This window comes from Thamnophis elegans, chromosome 3, assembly GCF_009769535.1.
Source record: "Thamnophis elegans isolate rThaEle1 chromosome 3, rThaEle1.pri, whole genome shotgun sequence".
NCBI classification, from domain to species: Eukaryota; Metazoa; Chordata; class Lepidosauria; order Squamata; family Colubridae; genus Thamnophis; species Thamnophis elegans.
In genome coordinates, this window is record NC_045543.1 from 117,381,759 (window position 1) to 117,402,472 (window position 20,714).

Below are 20,714 nucleotides of genomic sequence, written 5' to 3' on the forward strand. Positions count from 1 at the left end.
GTATTTCTAATTTCATTCTCTCAATGTGTTATGTGATAACAAAATACCCCAGGCTCTCAATGTTGTGGCAGATAGGTGAACAACATAGTAATGTAATGTTCTAGAAAACAGGAGAGACCTCAACTTTCCAATTGATTTAATTATGTAAAAATATGAAGATTGTATGCCCTTAATTTTCTCTGAAACCTTTTTTTACATATTAGAACAGTAAAATCAAACTTATGACATGCATGTCAGTGGTGACACACCATGACCTGTTTGGTGACATGCCAATGTGCCAACACCCAACAAAAACTATTCTTGAAGGCATAATTGGTCTTCACACAATTTTTGGAGGCTATGGAGGCTTTGCTATTGCATAGGCCCTGGACCCTCCGAAAAATAGTTTGTTTTACTCATATTTCATTTTTGTAATTAATTGATATTTCTTTATATAAAATAAACAGCATCATACATGACTGGACTGTATTATTTTAAATAGACATATAGAGAATTGTTTCTCTTTTGTTTTGGGGATGGGGATGGCAGTAACACACCAGCAGAGTCAAGTTAGTTATATTTCCAAATTTTTGACATGGCAAGCCCCAAAGGTTTGCCCTCACTGTATTAGAATATATAAAAATTACTTCTTTTCCCCAAAATCTGTAAAGGTTTTAACACTAATATGTTAATATAAGAGAATATACAGTTCTTTTTTTACACTGGTGGTTTTATGAGATTTGTTTCTTCTAAGTGAATATGAAGTATACCTTATATCTTTTATTACGTTTCACAAAATGTAAACAAAATGTTTTAGCGGTAATGCTAAAGCATAGTTTAACTTTGATGACTAAGACTAAAGTTCTGTACTTTTTTGCACTCTTATCTTTTAGAACAGTGGTTCCCAACCTTTCCGGCTCTGGGGATTGGCAGTGATGGTGGGAGGGGGACAGATGGTTTTGCATGCGTGCCCACAATTTACACAAATATAGCTTCACATACTCATCAGCCACTTCCACAACCCAGTTCCCAATAGGCCACAGCCCGGGGGTTGGGCACCCCTGTTCTAGAGTAACTCTAAGGATATTGATCATGATGGTTTTTCTTTTATTACGATTTGCTAATCTGTGTGAACTTAAACATTAGAGAAGCATGTAGTTAAGAGGTTCTGATCTTGGTTCATTTCTGTAGATTATAATTGCAATTTTTGCTGCTAAAAATGAGACTATAATTGAAAATCAAAATGTTTTATTATCAAGCTTCATGGACATAGCTCAAAAATCTGGATCCCTTTCAATCGGGTTTCAGGCCTGGTTATAGCACGGAAACTGCTTTGGTCGCACTGATCGATGATCTCTGGCGAGCCAGGGATAGGGGTCACCCCTCTATCCTTGTGCTCCTTGACCTCTCAGCGGCCTTCGATACCATCGACAAAGGTATCCTTCTGCGACGGTTGCGAGAGGTGGGAGTCGGAGGCACCGTCCTTCGGTGGTTCTCCTCCTACCTCTCGGACAGGTCGCAGTCGGTGTTGGTTGGAGGGCAGAGGTCAACCCCTAGGCCCCTCAATTATGGGGTGCCGCAGGGTTCGGTCCTGTCCCCCCTCCTATTTAACATCTACATGAAGCTGCTGGGTGAGATCATACGCTGGCACGGGATTAAGTACCACCAATATGCGGACGATGCGCAGTTGTATCTGTCCGCCCCATGCCAACTCAGCGAAGCAGTAGAAGTGATGTGCCAGTGCCTGGAGGCTGTTAGGGTCTGGATGGGAGTAAACAAGTTGGCACTCAATCCAGACAAGACCGAGTGCATACTGATGTTCCCTCCCAAAGATTGGCCAAGTATTCCATCTCTCAGGTTGGGGGGTGAAATTATACGCCCCTCAGAGAGCATTCGCAATTTGGGAGCCCTCCTGGATCCCCAGCTGACTTTAGAACACCATTTGTCGGCTGTGACCAGGGGGACTTTTGCCAAGGTTCGCCTGGTGCACCAATTGCGACCCTACCTGGATCGGGAGGCCCTTCAGACAGTCACTCATGCCCTTGTGACTTCAAGACTGGATTACTATAACGCGCTCTACATGGGGCTGCCCTTGAAGAGTGTTCGAAGACTTCAGCTAGTCCAGAATGCAGCTGTGCGAGCGATCGTGGGTGCACCCAGGTACACCCACGTTACACCTATCCTCCGTGAGCTGCACTGACTACCGATTAGTCTCCGGACTCGCTTCAAGGTGCTAGTCGTTACTTATAAAGCCCTACATGGCATCGGACCTGGGTACCTGAGAGACCGCCTCCTGCCAATTACCTCCCATAGACTGATCAGATCGCACAGACTAGGCCTCCTCTGAATTCCATCTGCCAGCCAATGCCGGCTGGCGACTCCCCGGGGGAGAGCCTTCTCTGTTGCAGCTCCGGCCCTCTGGAACGAGCTCCCCGTGGAGATCCGGATCCTTACTTCTCTCCCAGCCTTCCGCAAAGCCACTAAGATCTGGCTGCTCCGGCAGGCTGGGAGGCTGTTGAAATAGCCAGCCCCACTGTAACTATGAATGTTGTGTATTTTAAACTGTTGTTTGTCTGTCTGTCTATTTATCCCCTTCCTGTGTTTATTGTAAGCCGCCCGGAGTCCTTCGGGAGTGGGCGGCATACAAGACCAATAAACAAACAAACAAACAAACAAACAAACTAATAAGTTTGATTTAATATATCCAGGCCTACTGATGAGCCATGCAGTATTGCAGGCTAACTCACTTCTCGCTGTCAGGAGTTTTGATTCTCACCGGCTCAAGGTTGGCTCATCCTTCCAGCCTTCCGAGGTCTATAAAATGAGGACCCAGATTGTTGGGGGCAATATGCTGACTCTGTAATCCGCTAAGAGAGGGCTGTAAATGCAGCATGAAGCGGTGTATAAATCTAAGTGCTATCGCTATTGCTACTAGCTTTGTGTATTTAAAAACAAACAAATATGCACTGTGTTTTTTTTCAAGGTTTAAAAGCAGAATATATAAAAACTGATTCATGGATAAATATGTGCTAATGTAAATTTTTTAACTGTGCATGGCTTTTTTATTGCCTATTTTATGTGGATATCTTTTATATCATCTCTCTTTAGGACATTACGTTCGTGAGCACATCGTGCTACTCTATCCTTTCCCAAAGTTACATGTATTGTCAACCATGTATGCATTCATTTTCTCTGCATTAAGCATGGATATTTATAAGAAAATGCCTATTTGTGCAAATATATCGGTTTTCTGTACAGGAAGCCTACAGGATAAGAATGTCTGACTTACAACTTATACTTATAATGGGCTATTACTAAAAATAGTGGACAACATTGTTCTTCTTCAAGTCAGTAAACTGATAAAGCCCTTTCTTTAATATGCAGCCTATTTTCAGGTTTTTGAAGACATCGCTCAGTTTCAATTTTTAATCAATTTGAGGAAGGAGAATGCCATCCACCATTTTTAATAATAGGCAGTCAGTTTGTAAGTACAAGTTCTGACCTATGTAAAAAGTACAGGTAGACAGACTTAGGAATCAGAGGTGGTATTCAGCAGGTTCTGACCAGTTCTGGTGAACCGGTAGGTGGAAATTTTGAGTAGTTCGGAGAACTGGTAAATACCACCTCTGACTGGCCCTGCCTCCATCTATTCTCTGCTTCCCGAGTCCCAGCTGATCAGGAGGAAATGGGGATTTTGCAGTAACTTTCCCCTGGAGTGGGGAGGGAATGGAGATTATACAGTATCCTTCCCCTGCCCCCCAAGCCACCCCCATAGAACTGGTAGTAAAAAATGTTGAATTCCACCACTGTTAGGAATGGAACTTGTTCTTAATCTGGAGACTGCTTGTATTTTGAAAGAGACTTTACCTTCATTTATCAACTCTTGTTTTGTGTTGTGGCATATTGTGTATGTACATTTGTGTGATACACATATGCATGAAAACTTAAGCTTATAAATTAAGCTATATTTAATAAATAGGCTTGTAATCAAAGTTAGAACTGATTAATTTTTGGCTGGGAAATTATCAAGCAGTGGGGAAAATTTGGGTTATTTTTATGTATCCATGATTATTTCTGCAATTCAAATTTGAATTAACACAGACTTTCATACACTGTACAACAATTACATCTTCAAAAGCTAAAGTAAATTTCATGGAAAATGCCTTACTGGAAAATAACAAAAACCTTTGGTATGTAACAAAAAATATGAATATGTATTCATTTATATAGAATTGCTATCTTTCTGAAACATATTAACACAAATATTCTGTACAAGAAAGAACAGTGATGCCTACAACTGATTAAAAATTTTAAGGTAATAAAATTTACTAAAATTAATAAAATATTGAAGTTTATAAATTCATTCAGCTATGTGGTATTTTCATCAAAATGTTCTAATTCAAAATAAAACTACTTGGTTTTAAAGAAAAAGTATCCAGATATTGTGTTACTGACAGAAACATGTTATTAATTGACCACTAAAAGTACAGTTTATTCCACTAAACAGTACCTTTAGTGGAAAATGTGAAAAAGGTATTCCTAGATAACTAGATGCTAACATTTTTTCTAAATAATTAGATGCCACTGCAATATGCCTTTCTTTTCTTGTGAGATGTGTAAAACTTTTTTCCCTGGAAATCTACTTTATGACCTAAAGTCTACAATGTTCTGCAAATCTGTAAACTAGGGAACTAAACTATTTGAAAACCAGTTAGCTTCCATTTGGATAGTGCCTGGTATTATTTCCAACTATGTTGTGCTGCATTATTTATTCATTCCATGGTCACAATGATGGAATAAAAAATATCCTCAATTTTCTTCACATACCTACATCATTTCTTGGTTCCAGAAAATGTCATGAGTCAGAATGGATGTGCTGACACTTCTACATCTTTACACAGGCCATTGGACAAAGTGAGCATGTAGCATATATGGTCATAAATGAAGTAATTAAAGTCTTTGTGTACTGAAAAACACTCTAATTTGTTTGTTGAAATTCTCATATATGTGATTTCAAGTTCGCTGGAAATGTTGTCGTTTGTTCTGCTTTCCTATATCTTCATAAAGTTTTACTCTTTTCATTTTATTCTCAATTTACAACCCACTAAATCTATGATCAATAATCTTTCTTCTGTCACTCTTTCGTATTTCACTGAAGAATAAATCATATTATGTTTCCAAGCAACAGAATGTTTACCAAATCTCTTTTCCTTTATTACAGCCTCATTCACATAATTCACATGGAACTCAATGCACATTGTACTTATCAGTGTAACAAAAAATATTTCACACACATTCTTGTTTATTAAATCGTGAATATTTAAAATGTAGTATTTCAGAATTCAAGAAAGCCAGTTCAAGAAACAAACTGAGATTTATTTCATGCCCTTTTTTATTTCAATGTTCTCCAACTTCCAAGTATAAATATTTGCATTTAATAGGCAATTTTTATGACAATCATGGGGATCTCTTAAAGAAAAAAAAAGAGACTGCAAATACTTTATTGCAGAAATACTAACCATTTTTTAATATAATTTGATAATTAACAGTAGGGGATACTACAAACGGACATTATAATATACAGCCACACAAAGACTGACAAGTAATACACAATTCAGAGGACCTCTAACAATTCACTTTAAGGTAAACATTAACGTACAAGGAATTACATGAATGCGAACTCAGGTGCTACCGTATTTTCAAAATGAGGGGAAATATTTGGCAAAAGTGATAAAGCACTATATACAAAATATACATTAAAAGATACATTTGTAAACAAGATAGCTACATGTGCTTTAAAGAAAAAAAGTGAAAGGGTTTACCCCCCCACCCCAGTACAAGTAATTGTAATACAAGTAATACAAGTAACTTCCCAGAGAACGACATTCTGATTTGGGGGTGCATTTGCATTCAGTTTTATTCCCAAAGCACAAATTCAGACTATAAATGACAGGAATACCTGAAGAGCATTTTTCCTTCTCTGCTTGTTTTAAATAATTCATGAGTGGCAAATGAACATACAACCACTCAAATGGACATTTAGAAACTGGCTGCTGCTATCATTTTCTGAGGCTTATAAATATGAACAAATCCCACCTGGTTTATTTCTTCCCCAGGGAAAGGCATTTAGAACACTTGTAACGATCTTATAAACAGTCAGTTCATAATTAGGTTATGCTTGGTTGGTTGTAGTTAGGAAACAGGAAAAATGCCCTGGAGGACACTCAAGTTTAAATGGACTTCTATAAGTTTGTATAAAAAGGAAGAAAAATTAATGAATTTTCTTCTCATTTTAACATTCTTGTCTATCATAACCTTTGATGTTTTCTATCTGTTTCCAACCAAATCAAGTTTCCTTCAAAAGTCATCCATTTAAACTTATTTCATGAATCATGAAATTAAAGCAAGGCTTAGGAAAACTAAGCTCACATTCTAGTCCCAAAAAGCTCCAACATGTTCTCTCCTTTTAATCTAAAAATGTTTTTTTTTCTTATTTTAAAAAATTAACTTCTTTTCTATACAAATAAATATCATGCTATGAAATGTTTACAGATACTTAATATACTTCAACCAGAATGTGAATCCTAGCATCACTTGCAAATAAACAGCAAGTTTAATTTACAATGTAAGGCCCCAGCTAAGTATTTATATGTTATCAGGTACTGAATATATTATCTAGATAAAATGATGGAAAATGCACCCCTTCACCACTTTTGTCATAAAACAGCAAAGAAAACTGAACCACTAAATGACCAAATTTACCTGTCATGATCGCAAAGATGAAATGTAGTTCTAAGACCACATTTGCTTCTACATAAGTATCATATTAGAAAGGCCAAACCATAGTTAATACAACCTGAATAAAGAAGTATACTTAGCATGCCATGAAGAAAAAGGAACATTTCCTGTTATTCCAAAACTGTCCTCCAGCAAGGAAGTATTATGTGAGAAGACAATGGAAGTTTTTTCTGTTTCCTAACACCAACACTAAATAAATACAATCACTGCGCATTAAAGAATTGCAGCTTGTTCATTTAAGCCAATGTTTTTTAAACTTGGGAACTTTATGATGCGTGGACTTCAACTCCCTGGGAATTGCTAAGTTCAAGCAGCACTGGTTTAAATGAGTAAGTCTAGCTCATGCACAAAAGTATGAATCTGTAGTGCTTAAAACCAGGCAGCAAAACTCATTAGAAATCAGTAGATCTCAATATTCTTAAATTTTTATGGTCGGTGTACAAATCTGAACAGGAAAAAAAAAAGATCTACTTTCATCCTCCCATTAGAGGAAATGCAACTGTGGGTTCGGTTTAGGCCTAAGCTTTAGCAATTCTATTTCTTCTTTGATTATGGCAAATTGGTGGCAAAGCAGCAACTCTAAAAAAGAGTAAACAATACAATCAGCAGCAGTTGGATACTGTAAATCAAAACAAACACATTAAGTATTTACATGAACTTGCCATGACCAGCTGCAACCCCAAGCCCACTTTACCTCAAGTCTCTCAACTTCTATACAAATACCATATGCTAACAGTTTAACCGGTAACATTTGGGAAGACATTTATGAAAGGGGAATAAAACACGAGTCTTTCTTTACAGACCCCGCTGAAGTGGCACACTTTTGTTTCTGAAAGAAAATACTACACAGTGCTGATTTTTGAGGGGAGGGGGAGACAGACAACTAGACTTTCATTCGAGATGTCCTATTTGCAAGCAACTACTAAGAGCTCTTTTTGTGAGGGCTGTGTCTTGAGGGGTCTTTCCCTCGTTTCTGCCGGGAAGAATCTTTGTCCAACGAAAGTGCATTGAGAGAGTCATTTGTAGTCCCTGACTTTGGCAAATCTTTACCTACATTCTGTTTTCTTGTAGCAGAGGATTGAGGCAGACTGGGGTCTCTTCCTTTTATGTCCACAGTGCTAGCAGAGTGAGACCTCTCCTGACCTCTGGGCTTACCCCCCAAATCGGAAGTAAGGATTTGCTCTTCTTTAGGGGGCGAAGTACAGTGAAAGTTCAATAGTGACACAGTTTCTGTTCTGCCATCTGCGGAGGAAGAAAAGCTGCTTTGCTTTTTGACTTCCTTGCAGCTCGCTTCGAGGGGCGGCGCTGCTGAGAGCACTTTAGCCTTTGAGGAAGGCAAAACAGGGGCTTTCTGTCTAGGTTCTGGGCAGCTGAATGGGCTGTCCAGCTGCTTTGCAGTGTTTCCCACTGTGCGACACGAATTCTGCAACGTGGTCAAGGAGGAATGTTTTGTTGGGTTTGATTTACTCCCTTCTGCCAGTTGCTTTGGATTTATGTGTCCTTTTCCTTTACAGTCCTGAAAGTTTTTGTTACCTGTGGCTGACTTTTCCACAACTTTTCCTCTGGCATCGCAAGCAGGAACAGAAAAGCTGGAATCCAATTTCCTGCTGTCACTTTGAAAATAAAGTGCATCAGTACATTTCCTTCCTTCAGGTTGTTTTTCTGGAGAGACTGTTGGGTTACTTGAATCCTTATCTCCCTTTTTGCTCAGCAAGGGACACTCTTTCGCAGTGGACACCTTTGGCTTGTTCCGTAGATGGAATGGCTTTTGATCAACTGGATCTCCTAAGCTTGCTATCTCTTCCTTTTGAAAAAGCTTGGTATTCTCCGTCCCCTGGCTTTTACTAAAAGATTTAAGCTGATTTTCAGCAGCGGTTCTATTGAGTTGGACCGGTGGTTCTGATCTACACGCTACCACCACATTCTGTTCTGTCTGAATCTGTGCATTATTTAGCTTTCTCTGAGAGCTTGAAGAATGTGAGAAAGAATCCAAAGTGATCTTAAATATGTTTTTCCCCTCCTTTCGAGAACCAGCCATTCCCAGTGCACCGTTCTCTTTTTCTTTTACCTGTGTAGCTAATGGTTTATGTGCAAATTTTTCAGAATGTTTTAATTTAGAGGAACAAGCATCAAGAACCTGCTTTGATTTCACAGTGCTATTCTCCATAGCAGGCCGGAGAGTTTCTTGATTGCTATAACACACAGGAACATCTGCTGCAGAGGATCTGTTGAATGGTTCTTTTACAGCAGGAACATCAGAATTGCTACTTTGCGGCTTAAAAGCAAAATTAGGCTCCTTATCAGCAGTCGGAGGCTGTGTGTTTTTAGATTGCCTCTGCTCTTTTGATCCCAGGTCTCGAAGCTTATCCTTTTGCACAGTTGCAGCAACCATTGTTTTTTCTATTTTAACTGAATTGAAACACTTTGGGGAAAGCAAAGCATTCGTTTTCGGCTTAGGCATGCCAAATTCATTTCCTGAAAATTCTCCAGTGATGTTTTCATCTTCCTTTGCAGCCTGTTTAAGCATATCTTTGACATCTTTGGGCTTCGCCTTGGAATTTGATGCCTGTACTTTTGCTGTGCCACATGCTTGTAAATGAGCAGTTGAATCCAAAGTATACCTTTGACTGTGCTTAGAGTCTTGATTCGAAACCAAATTTGGAACGAGGCTCTTCACTGAGGGATCTGCAGTCCTGTCATCATCAGTCTGTTCGGTTTTCATGTGGCTCTCCAAAACTTCTTTAACATGCTTCTTCTCTTTTCGTTTGCCCTTTTCAGTGTTTCCTTGTCCTTGAGTAGCTCTGCAAGTTATCATAGCAGGATTCTGATTTTGGAAGCCATTAGATTTCATATTGTTTGTACCAACCTGGAGTGTCTCTTCTTTTTGACAGGTCTCCCTTACAGATGAGTCATTGTTAACACTGAGACTAGAGTGTGATTTTTTTGACTGCTGTTCAATCATCACAGATGCTGAAGTTGAATGCTGGGTATTTTTGTTAGGCTTTGAGCTCTGCAGCTCCAAAAGATCAGCTTTACAGGGTCTGGATTGCTGGATAGTTGGTAGCACCTTCTGAGTAAAGGGCTCAGCTTTTAGGCTATTGTCACACTGGGGGAGTTGATCGCTTTTAATACTCTGGTCATCTTGGAATGCACATGAAGACACTTCTGCCTTTGAAGTCTGTGGCCCTGAAAGTAAAGCAATATCTAATGTACCTTCAATTGGTTTCAAGCAAGAAACAGACCTTCCTTCTAGCTTGTAATCTGAAGAACTCTTCCAGGCCAATGATTCTGTGGAGATCAAGGTGGATTTCTCCATGCCAGGTTCTGCTCTGCTGTTCAAGGTTTTGAGGGGAACAAAAGGAACAGAACTAATCTGAGCAGCGTGAGCACTGCTGAGAAATGATGGACTTTCAGCAGGCGAATTGGAATTCTGCGTAATATTTATAGGCTTAGCTGAATTAAGCTGTTGGCATTCAAGTATGCTTGCTGCCAATTTGGGCTTTAGCACTGGACTGGAATTGTCATCACTTTCTTCGGAAGATATTTTCTTTCGAAAATAATCTATATTTGCAAGCTTACTATCTAATTTTTCAAATTTGACAAATTCTTTTGTTGATGCACTTTTATCTACATTCCCTTCTTTTCCATTTGCCAACTTCTCAGGTGAGGGGGGCAGAACATCTAGCAATGTGCACGGAGGGGAAAGTCTTTTGAAATCATAAGACAAATGACTAAGTTCATTAAGTGCAGGGCTATGACATGAGATACATGCGTCTGAAGCACTGTATTCTTTGGACTTCAAGTTTGCATTCTTCTGAAGGGTGTCTTTCAGTATGCCACCTGTTGACTGTGTCTCCAAAGCTGTAATTTTAACTTCAGAGTGATTTGATCTTTCCAATGCTTTGTGAAACACTTTTTTGCTATCCTTGTCTTCCAGGCATGAGATAATAAGGTTTTCTGATTCACTGAAAAGTTCATGTTTTGAACATGAACTTGTTTTCTGCAAATATTCCTGTTTTTCTGCCAGATCTTGTTTTTTCACAACTATCTTGAACTTTAATTTCTCTCTATCTAGTTCATCAACAGATTCTTGCCTGCCCAGTTTCCTGCAAAGGGGGCGTTTTAAACAGCCTTGCTCAGCAGGCCTCACTCGTGTGACCGAAGGCGATTCCAATGCATTCTCCTCCAGACTCTGAAGGGTTATATCACGCTGGGATGCTTCTCTATTAACCTCTTCCTGAGTTACTTCCAAGCTGTGTTTGCGCGAGCATAAGTGTTTCTTATCAGTGCCATAAGAAGGAGCAAGTTTTTCTTCTGACTGAACCCTTTTGAGCAGTGGGGATCTTGGTGGCTCTGCACTCTTAGGTCTGACAATATGTCTTACAATAGTGGGAGGCGAATGCATTTTATTGGGGAAAGCCTGGGCTATTTTTGCACTGCCTATTGAATGACCCAGTAAGGGTGATGGAGATCGCTGAGGAGAGGTTGGCTGAGGTGTTGGAGATGGAGTCCTAGCCAATGGTGAGAGGGGAATATTGCCAGCTGATTTGCGCCTTCCAGATCTGTATCTTGATCCTCCAAGCTTGGGTCCTAAACCATGGAGTGTGCTGGGTCTAATATGTCCTGAGCCAGCTGGAGAATTGGGTGCACTTGAACTTGGAGAACTACTTTGGGAAGAATTTGTTCCTAGGGGGGGAAAAATAATACATAAAACTGTAAGTTCTTCATTTCAGTATTTAGAAACTATTATAAGACACATTATTTCCATAGAATCTAGGTAAGGTAAAGGTTCCGCTTGCACATATATGCTAGTCGTTCCTGACTCTAGGGGGTGGTGCTCATCTCCGTTTTAAAGCCGAAGAGCCAGCACTGTCTGAAGATGGTCATGTGGCTGGCATGACTAAATGCCGAAGGCACACAGAACGCGGTTACCTTCTCATTAAGGTGGTCCCTATTTTTCTACTTGCATTTTTACATGCTTTCGAACTGCTAGGTTGGCAGAAGCTGGGACAAATACGGGAGCTCACTCTGTTACACGGCTCAAACTGCCGACCTTTCTGATCGACAAGCTCAGCGTCTTAGCCACTGAGCCACAGCGCCCCTTTCATAGAATCTACAGATCATGAAAAAAACTATTGTCAAGTCTGATACAGACTAAATATTATCAGAGATCATATTTCTCTAGCCTTAGAAATTTTATGTTTGACACTCATACAGCCACACAAGAAATTTCATGAAAATCAACTCTCCTTCACACTAACTCTGGGATTAGTCTCTGAGGAACTTTTAATTTTTTTTCATTGACAATCTTTAATCACCAATTCCTTACCTGAGGGGAAATCAGGGGTGGAACGAAGGCTTAGTGTTGGTGATCGGGGAGATAAGCTATGAGTTGGAGAACCAGGTAAGCTCTCTCCTGATGATAATGATCGATTCAGACAGGAGAAACTCCGACTTGTATGAAGAAGAGGTGATGGTTGCTTAGCCAGCTTTTTGAAGAGAGATCTCCTCCTAATATGAAAACAATTTTTTTTTCAGTAAAATCCTAGTAAAAGCAATACTCCAAAAGTTATAACAACATTCCTTTAGTAGTTAAAAACTTGCCAAAGTTTTACTTGACATTGCAGCTAGATGTTTAGGTACTTACGCTGTAAATCAGAGGTATATGTTAAAATCTACAAACTATGAGAGATAATTTCCAATTCTATTCTGGAAGTTTGGGATAATGCTCTATCTATCCATCCATCCATCTATCCATCCATCCATCCATCCATTGCCCATTTCACCTGAGTGACTCTGTTCAATTTACAAATAGCAATAATAATAGCACTTAAAAGCCATATACTAAACACTTTTTAAAGAAATCCTAACTAACCAAAATCTTAATTCTGAAAAACTCTTGAAAGAAAGTTATGCTATAGAGAGAGAGAGGGAGGGAGGGAGGGAGGGAGGGAGGGAGGGAGAGGGAGAGAGAGAGAGAGAGAGAGAGAGAGAGAGAGAGAGAGAGAGATCCCACTGCCCCTCTTATTATTTACATGTAAATACCGCAACCCCAGCAGCTTTCTAGCAGGTTAATCATTATAAAAAGCACAATCTTAAATTATTCTAAAAAAAAAGGGTATTTGGGTATTTTAAGAGATTTTGTAAAGTAATCTTGTAGAGTAATTAATCAACAGCCTTTAAGGTAATATTTAATGCTAGTAATATCAAGAAAAATTGGAAATCTTGATTCTAACATAAAGAAATACATATTACAAAAATGTTACAAATTTTATTAAGGAATCACAACTCACCTTTCCAAGCACTCCTTCTTTTTTGTTTTCTTACTCCGTCTAACCATTCGACCTCTATAGCTATTCTTTCTAGCTGGTCCTGTTTTTATTGAGGTATTTTCAAATGGGGTAGTAGTAATTGACACTTTATTGCCACTCTGTCAAATAAGAAAACAGGATCAGACAATATGGTACCACTATAAAGTCTTTATTAAAAAAGGGACAAAATAATCAGAATATGGGTATCATATATGAATCAGAAGGGGGGAAAAAGAGTATATTGTTCCATTGGTATATCGTTGGTGCGTTCCATAACAAAGCTTAGAAGTTGATATACTACTGAGATACTAAAGTGCGGAGGGGGGATGTTCATTTGAACTTGGCTGATTTTTATCATCACTACTCTTTTGTGTCTTGACCAGATATTCCTGGATTTTTCTTTAATATCTATAGCCTGAAAAAGTTTGAGAAATTCTGTTTTCTAGTTTTTCTATCCTATGTAGACATAGGATTTTCTGTGTCACTCTCATAGCCAAATCTTAGTTTTTGTTAAGCAAAGCCATTATAAATAAGATTTTTACTATGAGCAGTATTTTTCTTGTTTTTAGCATTCTTTATGCTTCATCTTACAAGTGATGTTAATTTAGAATGCCCCCGTAGCCACATGTCAATGATTAGGTGTTTGGCAACCAGCTTGCACTTACAATAGTTATAACGTGATTGGTATTTATGGCCTTCCCTGCCAATTTCCTACCGCACAGTCAATGGGGAAGCCAATGAGGGAAGGTTGCAAGACATTCTGGTAAGTTCCCCCAGCCCCTCCATCCTGTCCATCACCCAGCGCTTCTTGGCTCACACCCCATTGCATGTTTATCTCGTGTCTACCTGTACATGTGGTCCACCATATTCTCATGCCCCAGACTTTCTGAATTTGCACGTGGCCTGTACCACTACTCCCAGGGCCATTACCCCTCCCCTTGGCACCCCCAAATACCTTACCTGGAACTTCCATGCTTTCCTGTTTAACAACCTGTGCATCTTGGATTATGATGCCAACCAGGATTGGAATTGTTGTTGCTAACAATATGGTCATGTGGTGTTGTAAATTTACAACGGCATCACTTAATGATAGTAATCCTGGTCGCAATTGCCATCATACTCCAAAGACTACTTGTATTACCATTTTTTTTTCAAACTAACATGGTTTTCAGATGCAAATTGTTATTTAGCATTGAATCTGCTACTCAAAGCAAAAATAAAATAAATAATTGCCATTTTAAATAGATACATCTAAGCCCCCTAAGTATGCCTAAATATTTGTTTGTAATCTGGTTATAGATTGTAAATATCCTCTAGTTGTTTTTTTTTTTTTAAAGCATATTCTGCAGATCTTTAAGAGTTAGTTGCCTGCAACAAACTGTGTTTTTGGTCTCAGGGCAGTATACACCCCCCAGAGTCTTGGGATATATAAACATTAAGCCAGTTTTGGATAAATTGAGTGAAAGGAATAGCAAATTAGGTAGTATTAATCTGGGTATTCCCCAAAAGTAACATCACAACCACGAGAATTCTATAGGCCAAATGGTATTACTAAAAATTCTGAAAGTTTATTACAACCTCATCCAGGTTAAGAAAGACTGAAATAAGCAATATAATCCTGTCAACAAACGGTTAATGCCAGAATATATAGATAGTTTATGCAGGGCAATAAATTAATATCACACACCACACATTCTGTATAAACTTATGTATATAGCCTGTAGTGCATTAGCAGAATTGTGCAGTTATCTATGTACTTATAATGTCATACACTTTAATCCTTCTATAAATTAAATCATGGTAAAAAAAAATTCTGATGTTTTTTACAGCAAAATATTTTCTAAATGACTTCATAAAAATGCATTTCCTAAAACTCTTTCATTGTGCCTTTCATTTCAATTTACAAACAAGAAAACTATTTTTTTTAACTCTACTCAAATGATTTGAATTCACACACTTTTGGTAATACGGGATATACAGTAATAACAAGATATCACATATTGTGAGAAAAATAATTAAAAATGGTATCTAATCCTTGTGAGAAAAAACATGGTCTTAATGATATACTCTGAAGGCCCATTTTGTTCCATCAGTTGCCGGATTGAAGCTGACAAATTATACATGGTGATAGAATTGTGGAAGACAGTTTTTTCAGATAAAGCTAATTATCTTTTTTAAAAAATAAAAATGGTTTTTGCTTTATAATTTCAGTCTCTCTAAAGTATTAAAGCAACAGTATGCCTAGTGCATGCTTGACAGCAATTTGAAGGAGACCTGAGTTCACTTGAAAAGACCAGCTGCTGGAGGCTTCCTTTAGTATATCATTACTATTAATCAGGTGTTAGCAGAAAAAATGGAAAGAGGATGAAGTATAATTACACAGTTCAGAGGATAGCTAATTGCAAGGACTGCTTTATTTTATATCATTATATTTCTGCCATTTTTCTCTTCATTAATTTGGGAGTGCATCTCCACCCATCCTGGCAGGTTACCTCCCTGGATGCCTCCTCCAGGTCTGAGAGGAACATCTAAGGCCTCTGTTTTTATGACATGTAAGTGATTTTATTAACCATTTTCCACTTGATTATCCAAATGCATAAGGTTCAGAATCACTACCTGGCACTCTGGACAAATAAAAGAAGGCTTTTAATTATTTAATTTAATTAAATAATTAAAGAGATGAATATAAATAAACATACCCAATTTAAACGAAAACCAAATTGAAAGGAATTGAAATGAGTGAAGGGACCAATGAAGTTGAAATCAAAGCAGGACTTTTCTGAAGCAGACTGTAGTCCTAGTCCCCTATGACCCATCCAAAGCTTACTGAATCAAAATTGGGGGGGGGGGGGCAGAGACACACAGAAACACAACAGCCATATTCAGCTGACTTGCTTAACTAACTGGATCATAATGTGTGTCATATGAACAGGAATACTGAGTCATATGAAATTTAATCTTGTTTGAGACACATCCCGAGTCAGCATGTCATTTAATTGTTGACTGGAAGGTGTTCGCTATTCCCTTTTGTTGGTTGAAATGAAGCTTTGATAACAAGATTTATTTGATAATTCCCTCTGTGTGGTCATCTCAGTTTTCATCCTCTCCAAAAGCAGAATAGGTATCAGTCTTGTGAGAGAGACCAGACAGAAAGCATGGCGAGATGAGTTAATACTGCTTTAACGTATGTTAACAGTAACAGAATCCTGCAAGTGTGAAAGTATTGTTTCTCCCTTCCCGTTCACTTTATAGCCCAAGAAACTAGCGAGGGTCCTGTGTTGACTCCCCCTGGATGCTTCCCCAGATAACTCTCTATGCTCCTGACCTGCCAGTTCCTGGCATGTCAGGAGCAGAGTTGAATGATGGCTCTGAGCAGCTGTCTGTGAAGGATTTGACTGAGGGTCCGGGAAAGTATGAAGCTGCAGCCAGTCAGTGAGGAGGAAGAGGAAATGCCTTCTGTACTTATCCGAGAAGAGGTAGGACAGAGAAAAGGCAGGAGCAGAGAAGGTCAGCCAGACTATTCATGAGGAGAAAGCCTCGCCCTTCTTGATGGGCTGTACTGGAAGCTGGATATTTGGCACCGCAGACAGATGGAGGCGATGCTGGGGACAACATGTTTGTTTCCTAACTGTGTGTTTTCTGGTTGATGTGATTCCTCCCTCACTTTGGATTGACACGTCTTGACTTGGATCGTAACTTGGAAACTCAAGACTTTTCTTGCCTTTTTGGGCGGGAAAGATAGAGGATTTGGCAAACTTCGGGGTGGATTGGCAGAAAAAATAGTGGAGTTGGAAATAATGGCTGGGTTAAATACGAAAGATGTAGATAAAGACCCAAGGGAGGAGCATGGGAAGCAAGTTAAAAAGAGAAAAGCAAAACTTCTAAGAGGGTGAGAGACGATAGATAGAAAGCATCCTTTTTTTTGTTAAAACAAGACTGGCTGATTAGAGTAGATTAAGAAATTAGGAATAGGGGGAATATTGTTATACTTATTTTTGCATAATAAATTTAAAGTGAAAGGTAGAGGTTAAGATCAGATTTTGAAAAAGGATGTTATCAGGTATGTTCAAGAACAATGCTATTACTATTAGAAGGGCGTAGCAAATATTGAATAACAGAAGAATGAAGGATTATGTGCTGACATAAATATGTATAATAACATTAGAACCATATACATTTGATTAATGTAGTAATTCTCATTTGTATCAATATTACTTTTCTATCAAACTGAATGACACTGAGATGACACACTGTCCTTGTAATAATGTTGATGTACTGTATTTTTCGGAGTATAAAACACACTTTTTTCCCTCAAGAAAGAGGCTGAAAATCTAGGTGTGTCTTATACACTGAATATAGCATTTTTTGCTCCCGAAACCCTGTCCCCTTCACCAAAATGGTCATACATAGCCTTTAGGAGGCTTCCAGAGTACTCCTGGAGGCTGGGAAGGGCAGAAATGAACCAAAAAAGGCTGTTTTTTGCTAACCCCTCCCCCCCTCGGCAGCACTCTATAAGCTTCCTAAAGGCTTCCTTCATAATCTTGGTGTGTCTTATACTCTGGTGCATCTTATACTCTGAAAAATACAGTATATTTAAAAAATTTAAAAAAACTTTATGCAAAAAAATAAAAAAGAAAAGAATGGAAATCTAAATGGAGAGAGACACTATTGTAAATGACCCCTCTGGCTTCTTACCACAGTTAATGGGAAAAGAGATTGAGATAATATACTACAAAACCTTACCAAGCTTTGTCTTGTTATTATATCTACCATCCAGAATGAGGGGGGGGGAGGAGAGGTTTTTTTGGAAAGGTATATCATCTGGTACTTTCTTAGAATATCTTATGTTCAAAGTATTTTTTCTCTGCTCCATTTATTCTGTACCAGCCAATAATTTCTGCATTATTTACTTATATATAAAGCTAGGCACATCACTTTTAATATCTCCGGATTGTGTACAAGTGAAAAACAGCTGCAAAAGAACTGAAATGAAAAGTAAGAAATAATCTAGGACTAATACAGCTAGCTCATAAAGAAAATTCTCCCTACTGGACTCCAGAGCTTTTTTAAAGGATGGCAGAGTCATGGCAATTCATATTTGGGAGTGTGGGGAGGCCGTGTGCAGGGTTATTATTCCAGAGGAGTCTTTTGTGACAAAGAAGGCAAACCACCTGGCTCCTATCAGATGACTCTGTTTTAAATTAGGATCTAAAGCTTGTCTACTTTGTCAGGACTTATTTGACAGACAGACTTTGATGCTAATTGAGAAAACACTAAAAAAAAAACCACCCACCTTTAATTTGTATCTACTATCACATTCCAAACCCCTTTATAATTTGCTGAAGTTTTGTAAATTCATAGTCAATGTTAATTAATACTCCAACTTAATAAATTATTTGAAATAAAATATAAGAATATGTTAACCTAGATTAATTAAAAATTATCTTCAATGCATTAATTGTCAGCTATAAAGTCCTACTTCACAGAAAGGTGTACATATCCTAGTGGAAATAAGTTGTCCACTGAATTGATGGACCAGTCTATATTATTACTGTTTTAATTGGTTAGTGCATGCTGAATAATAGAACAGAATAACAGAGTTGGAAGAGACCTTGGACTTCTTCTAGTCCAACCCCCTGCCTAGACAGGAAACCCTATACCATTTCAGACGAATGGTTATCCAACATCTTCTTAAAGACTTCCAGTGTTGGGGCATTCACAACTTCTGGAGGCAAGTCGTTCCACTGATTAATTGTTCTAACTGTCAGGAAATTTCTCCTTAGTTCTAAGTTGCTTCTCGATTACTTTCTACCCATTGCTTCTTATCCTACCCTCAGAATGATATAGTGTGTTTGCGTGTGTTTGCGTCCGTGCGTGTATACACACATACATACATACACACTCTATATATGCTTAAATAACAAAATGAGTAACCTATAGTAAATTCACTGATTGGGAACAAAAGAATGAATGATAAAACATACAACACGAGGGACAGGTTTTTGTCAGATTACTGTACCTTTAATAACAGTTCTATGACTTCAGTGTGAACAAGGCCATGCACTGGCTCTCCATTAATATGCGTAATGAGATCACCAGCCTTCAACCCAGCATGATAGGCTGGACTTCCCTCTTCAATGTTCTAGAAAGTAAAAGAAAATGCATAAGCTTAAATATTTTTGCCCTAGAAGTATAATGCAGTAGCTTTTGGATTTATCAAGAAAAAAATGGATTACTTTGTTGCTCTTCCACATGCCAATGGTACAGAGTCAATCACAAAAACTTATTCCATCATCTTCATAATATAAACAGTTCTGCTCTTTATATCACTAAACCTTAAAGATTAATTATTAATGTTAAATTTTCTGCCTGTTATGTGCAGAGTTTTCATTTTAAAATTTCTATGTTCAATATCATCACATTCTGATCTATCATGAGAGAAAATTTTGGGAAAACCAAGGGAAACACTAACCAGTCTGGATTGGTGACAGCACAATTGAATGTTGAAAAGTAGACAAAGTCATTTTACAAGTATATGCAAATTCCTATTGGTGGTGGGGAGTTGTTTTTTCATTTAAATTTACAGTTGTATTTTTCAAGACAAGGATATCTCATTAAAGCTTGGTTATTTAATGTATTTACAGATAAAGGAATGTTTGTGCAGAAATTAGAGGAATGTTGATTGGAGAGATATGCATGAGTACCTTTTGATGGAGATGATGCCATGTTGTTGGCTGAGAACCTGAAAGATTTGCAGCAAATGTTAGATATACTGCATGATGCAAGAGTATGCATCTAAAAATTAATGTATCAAAGACCCAGGAAATTATGTTTGGTATGGAAAATGGAATGAATAACTGCAAATTATATATAAGTGATGAAAATCTATAGCATATAGATGAATTTGTGTTCCTTGATAGAATAGTTACTAACGATGGAAAAATGGATGAAGAAATTTTATGACACACACATTCTGATTCAGGAGTGTATGGTGTTTTATTAGGAGTGTTTGCAAAGGGAAAGAACAATGGCTTTGCATAACTGGATGCTTCTGCCTGCTTTGTTATATACAAGTGAAATTTAGAAGAAATGTAAAATGTGAATGCACAGGGGTTTTAAAAAATGTGTGGAATAAAACAAGAAAAGATCTGGTTATGAAAAGATAGGTGAGGAATTAATGTGGACTGAATACAAAAATGAGCGGTCATTACAGATAGTCCCCATTTAGTGATCACAATTGGGATTGGCAACTTTGTCATTAAGTGAAGTAGTTAAGTGAAACTGGAACTGTCCTTATGAGCTTACAATCTGTGAAGGTTATAAATGAAAGGATCATTCAAAAAATGACCTTTTTCATCACTGTTAAAACAATTGCTAAATGAGACAATTGCTAAATGGGGATTACCTGTGTTAAGGAAGAATGATAAGGTGGTTTGCTCGTATAGAAAATATGAATGAAAAATGGAATTAATTGAACCAATATGTGAAGAAAAAGTGGGTAGTTGAGAGGAAGAGGGAAAGAAAATCATAGCTGAATTGATCAGAAAAGGGGGAGTCAGGCAGCAGCCCAAGGTGCTGGACTTCAGATCCCCTCCCAGCATTAGTATTGGATTCAGAATGATTCAA

At 38.1% G+C, this 20,714-nt stretch overlaps 1 protein-coding gene across 5 annotated transcripts in view; it reads right to left on the reverse strand.

Moving 5' to 3' along the window:
• Positions 1-6,057: 6,057 nt before the first annotated feature.
• LOC116505485 (microtubule-associated serine/threonine-protein kinase 4-like) overlaps positions 6,058-20,714 on the reverse strand; it is a 106,158-nt gene continuing 91,501 nt past the window's right edge. For all 5 annotated transcript variants that reach the window (XM_032212732.1, XM_032212731.1, XM_032212730.1 and 2 more), the window contains 4 exons: positions 19,108-19,230; positions 13,071-13,207; positions 12,107-12,288; positions 6,058-11,463 (listed from right to left, as the gene is read on the reverse strand). In XM_032212732.1, coding sequence (XP_032068623.1) covers positions 7,700-11,463; positions 12,107-12,288; positions 13,071-13,207; positions 19,108-19,230 — 4,206 coding nt within the window. In that variant the 3' untranslated portion in view covers positions 6,058-7,699. The remainder of the gene's footprint in view (positions 11,464-12,106; positions 12,289-13,070; positions 13,208-19,107; positions 19,231-20,714) is intronic.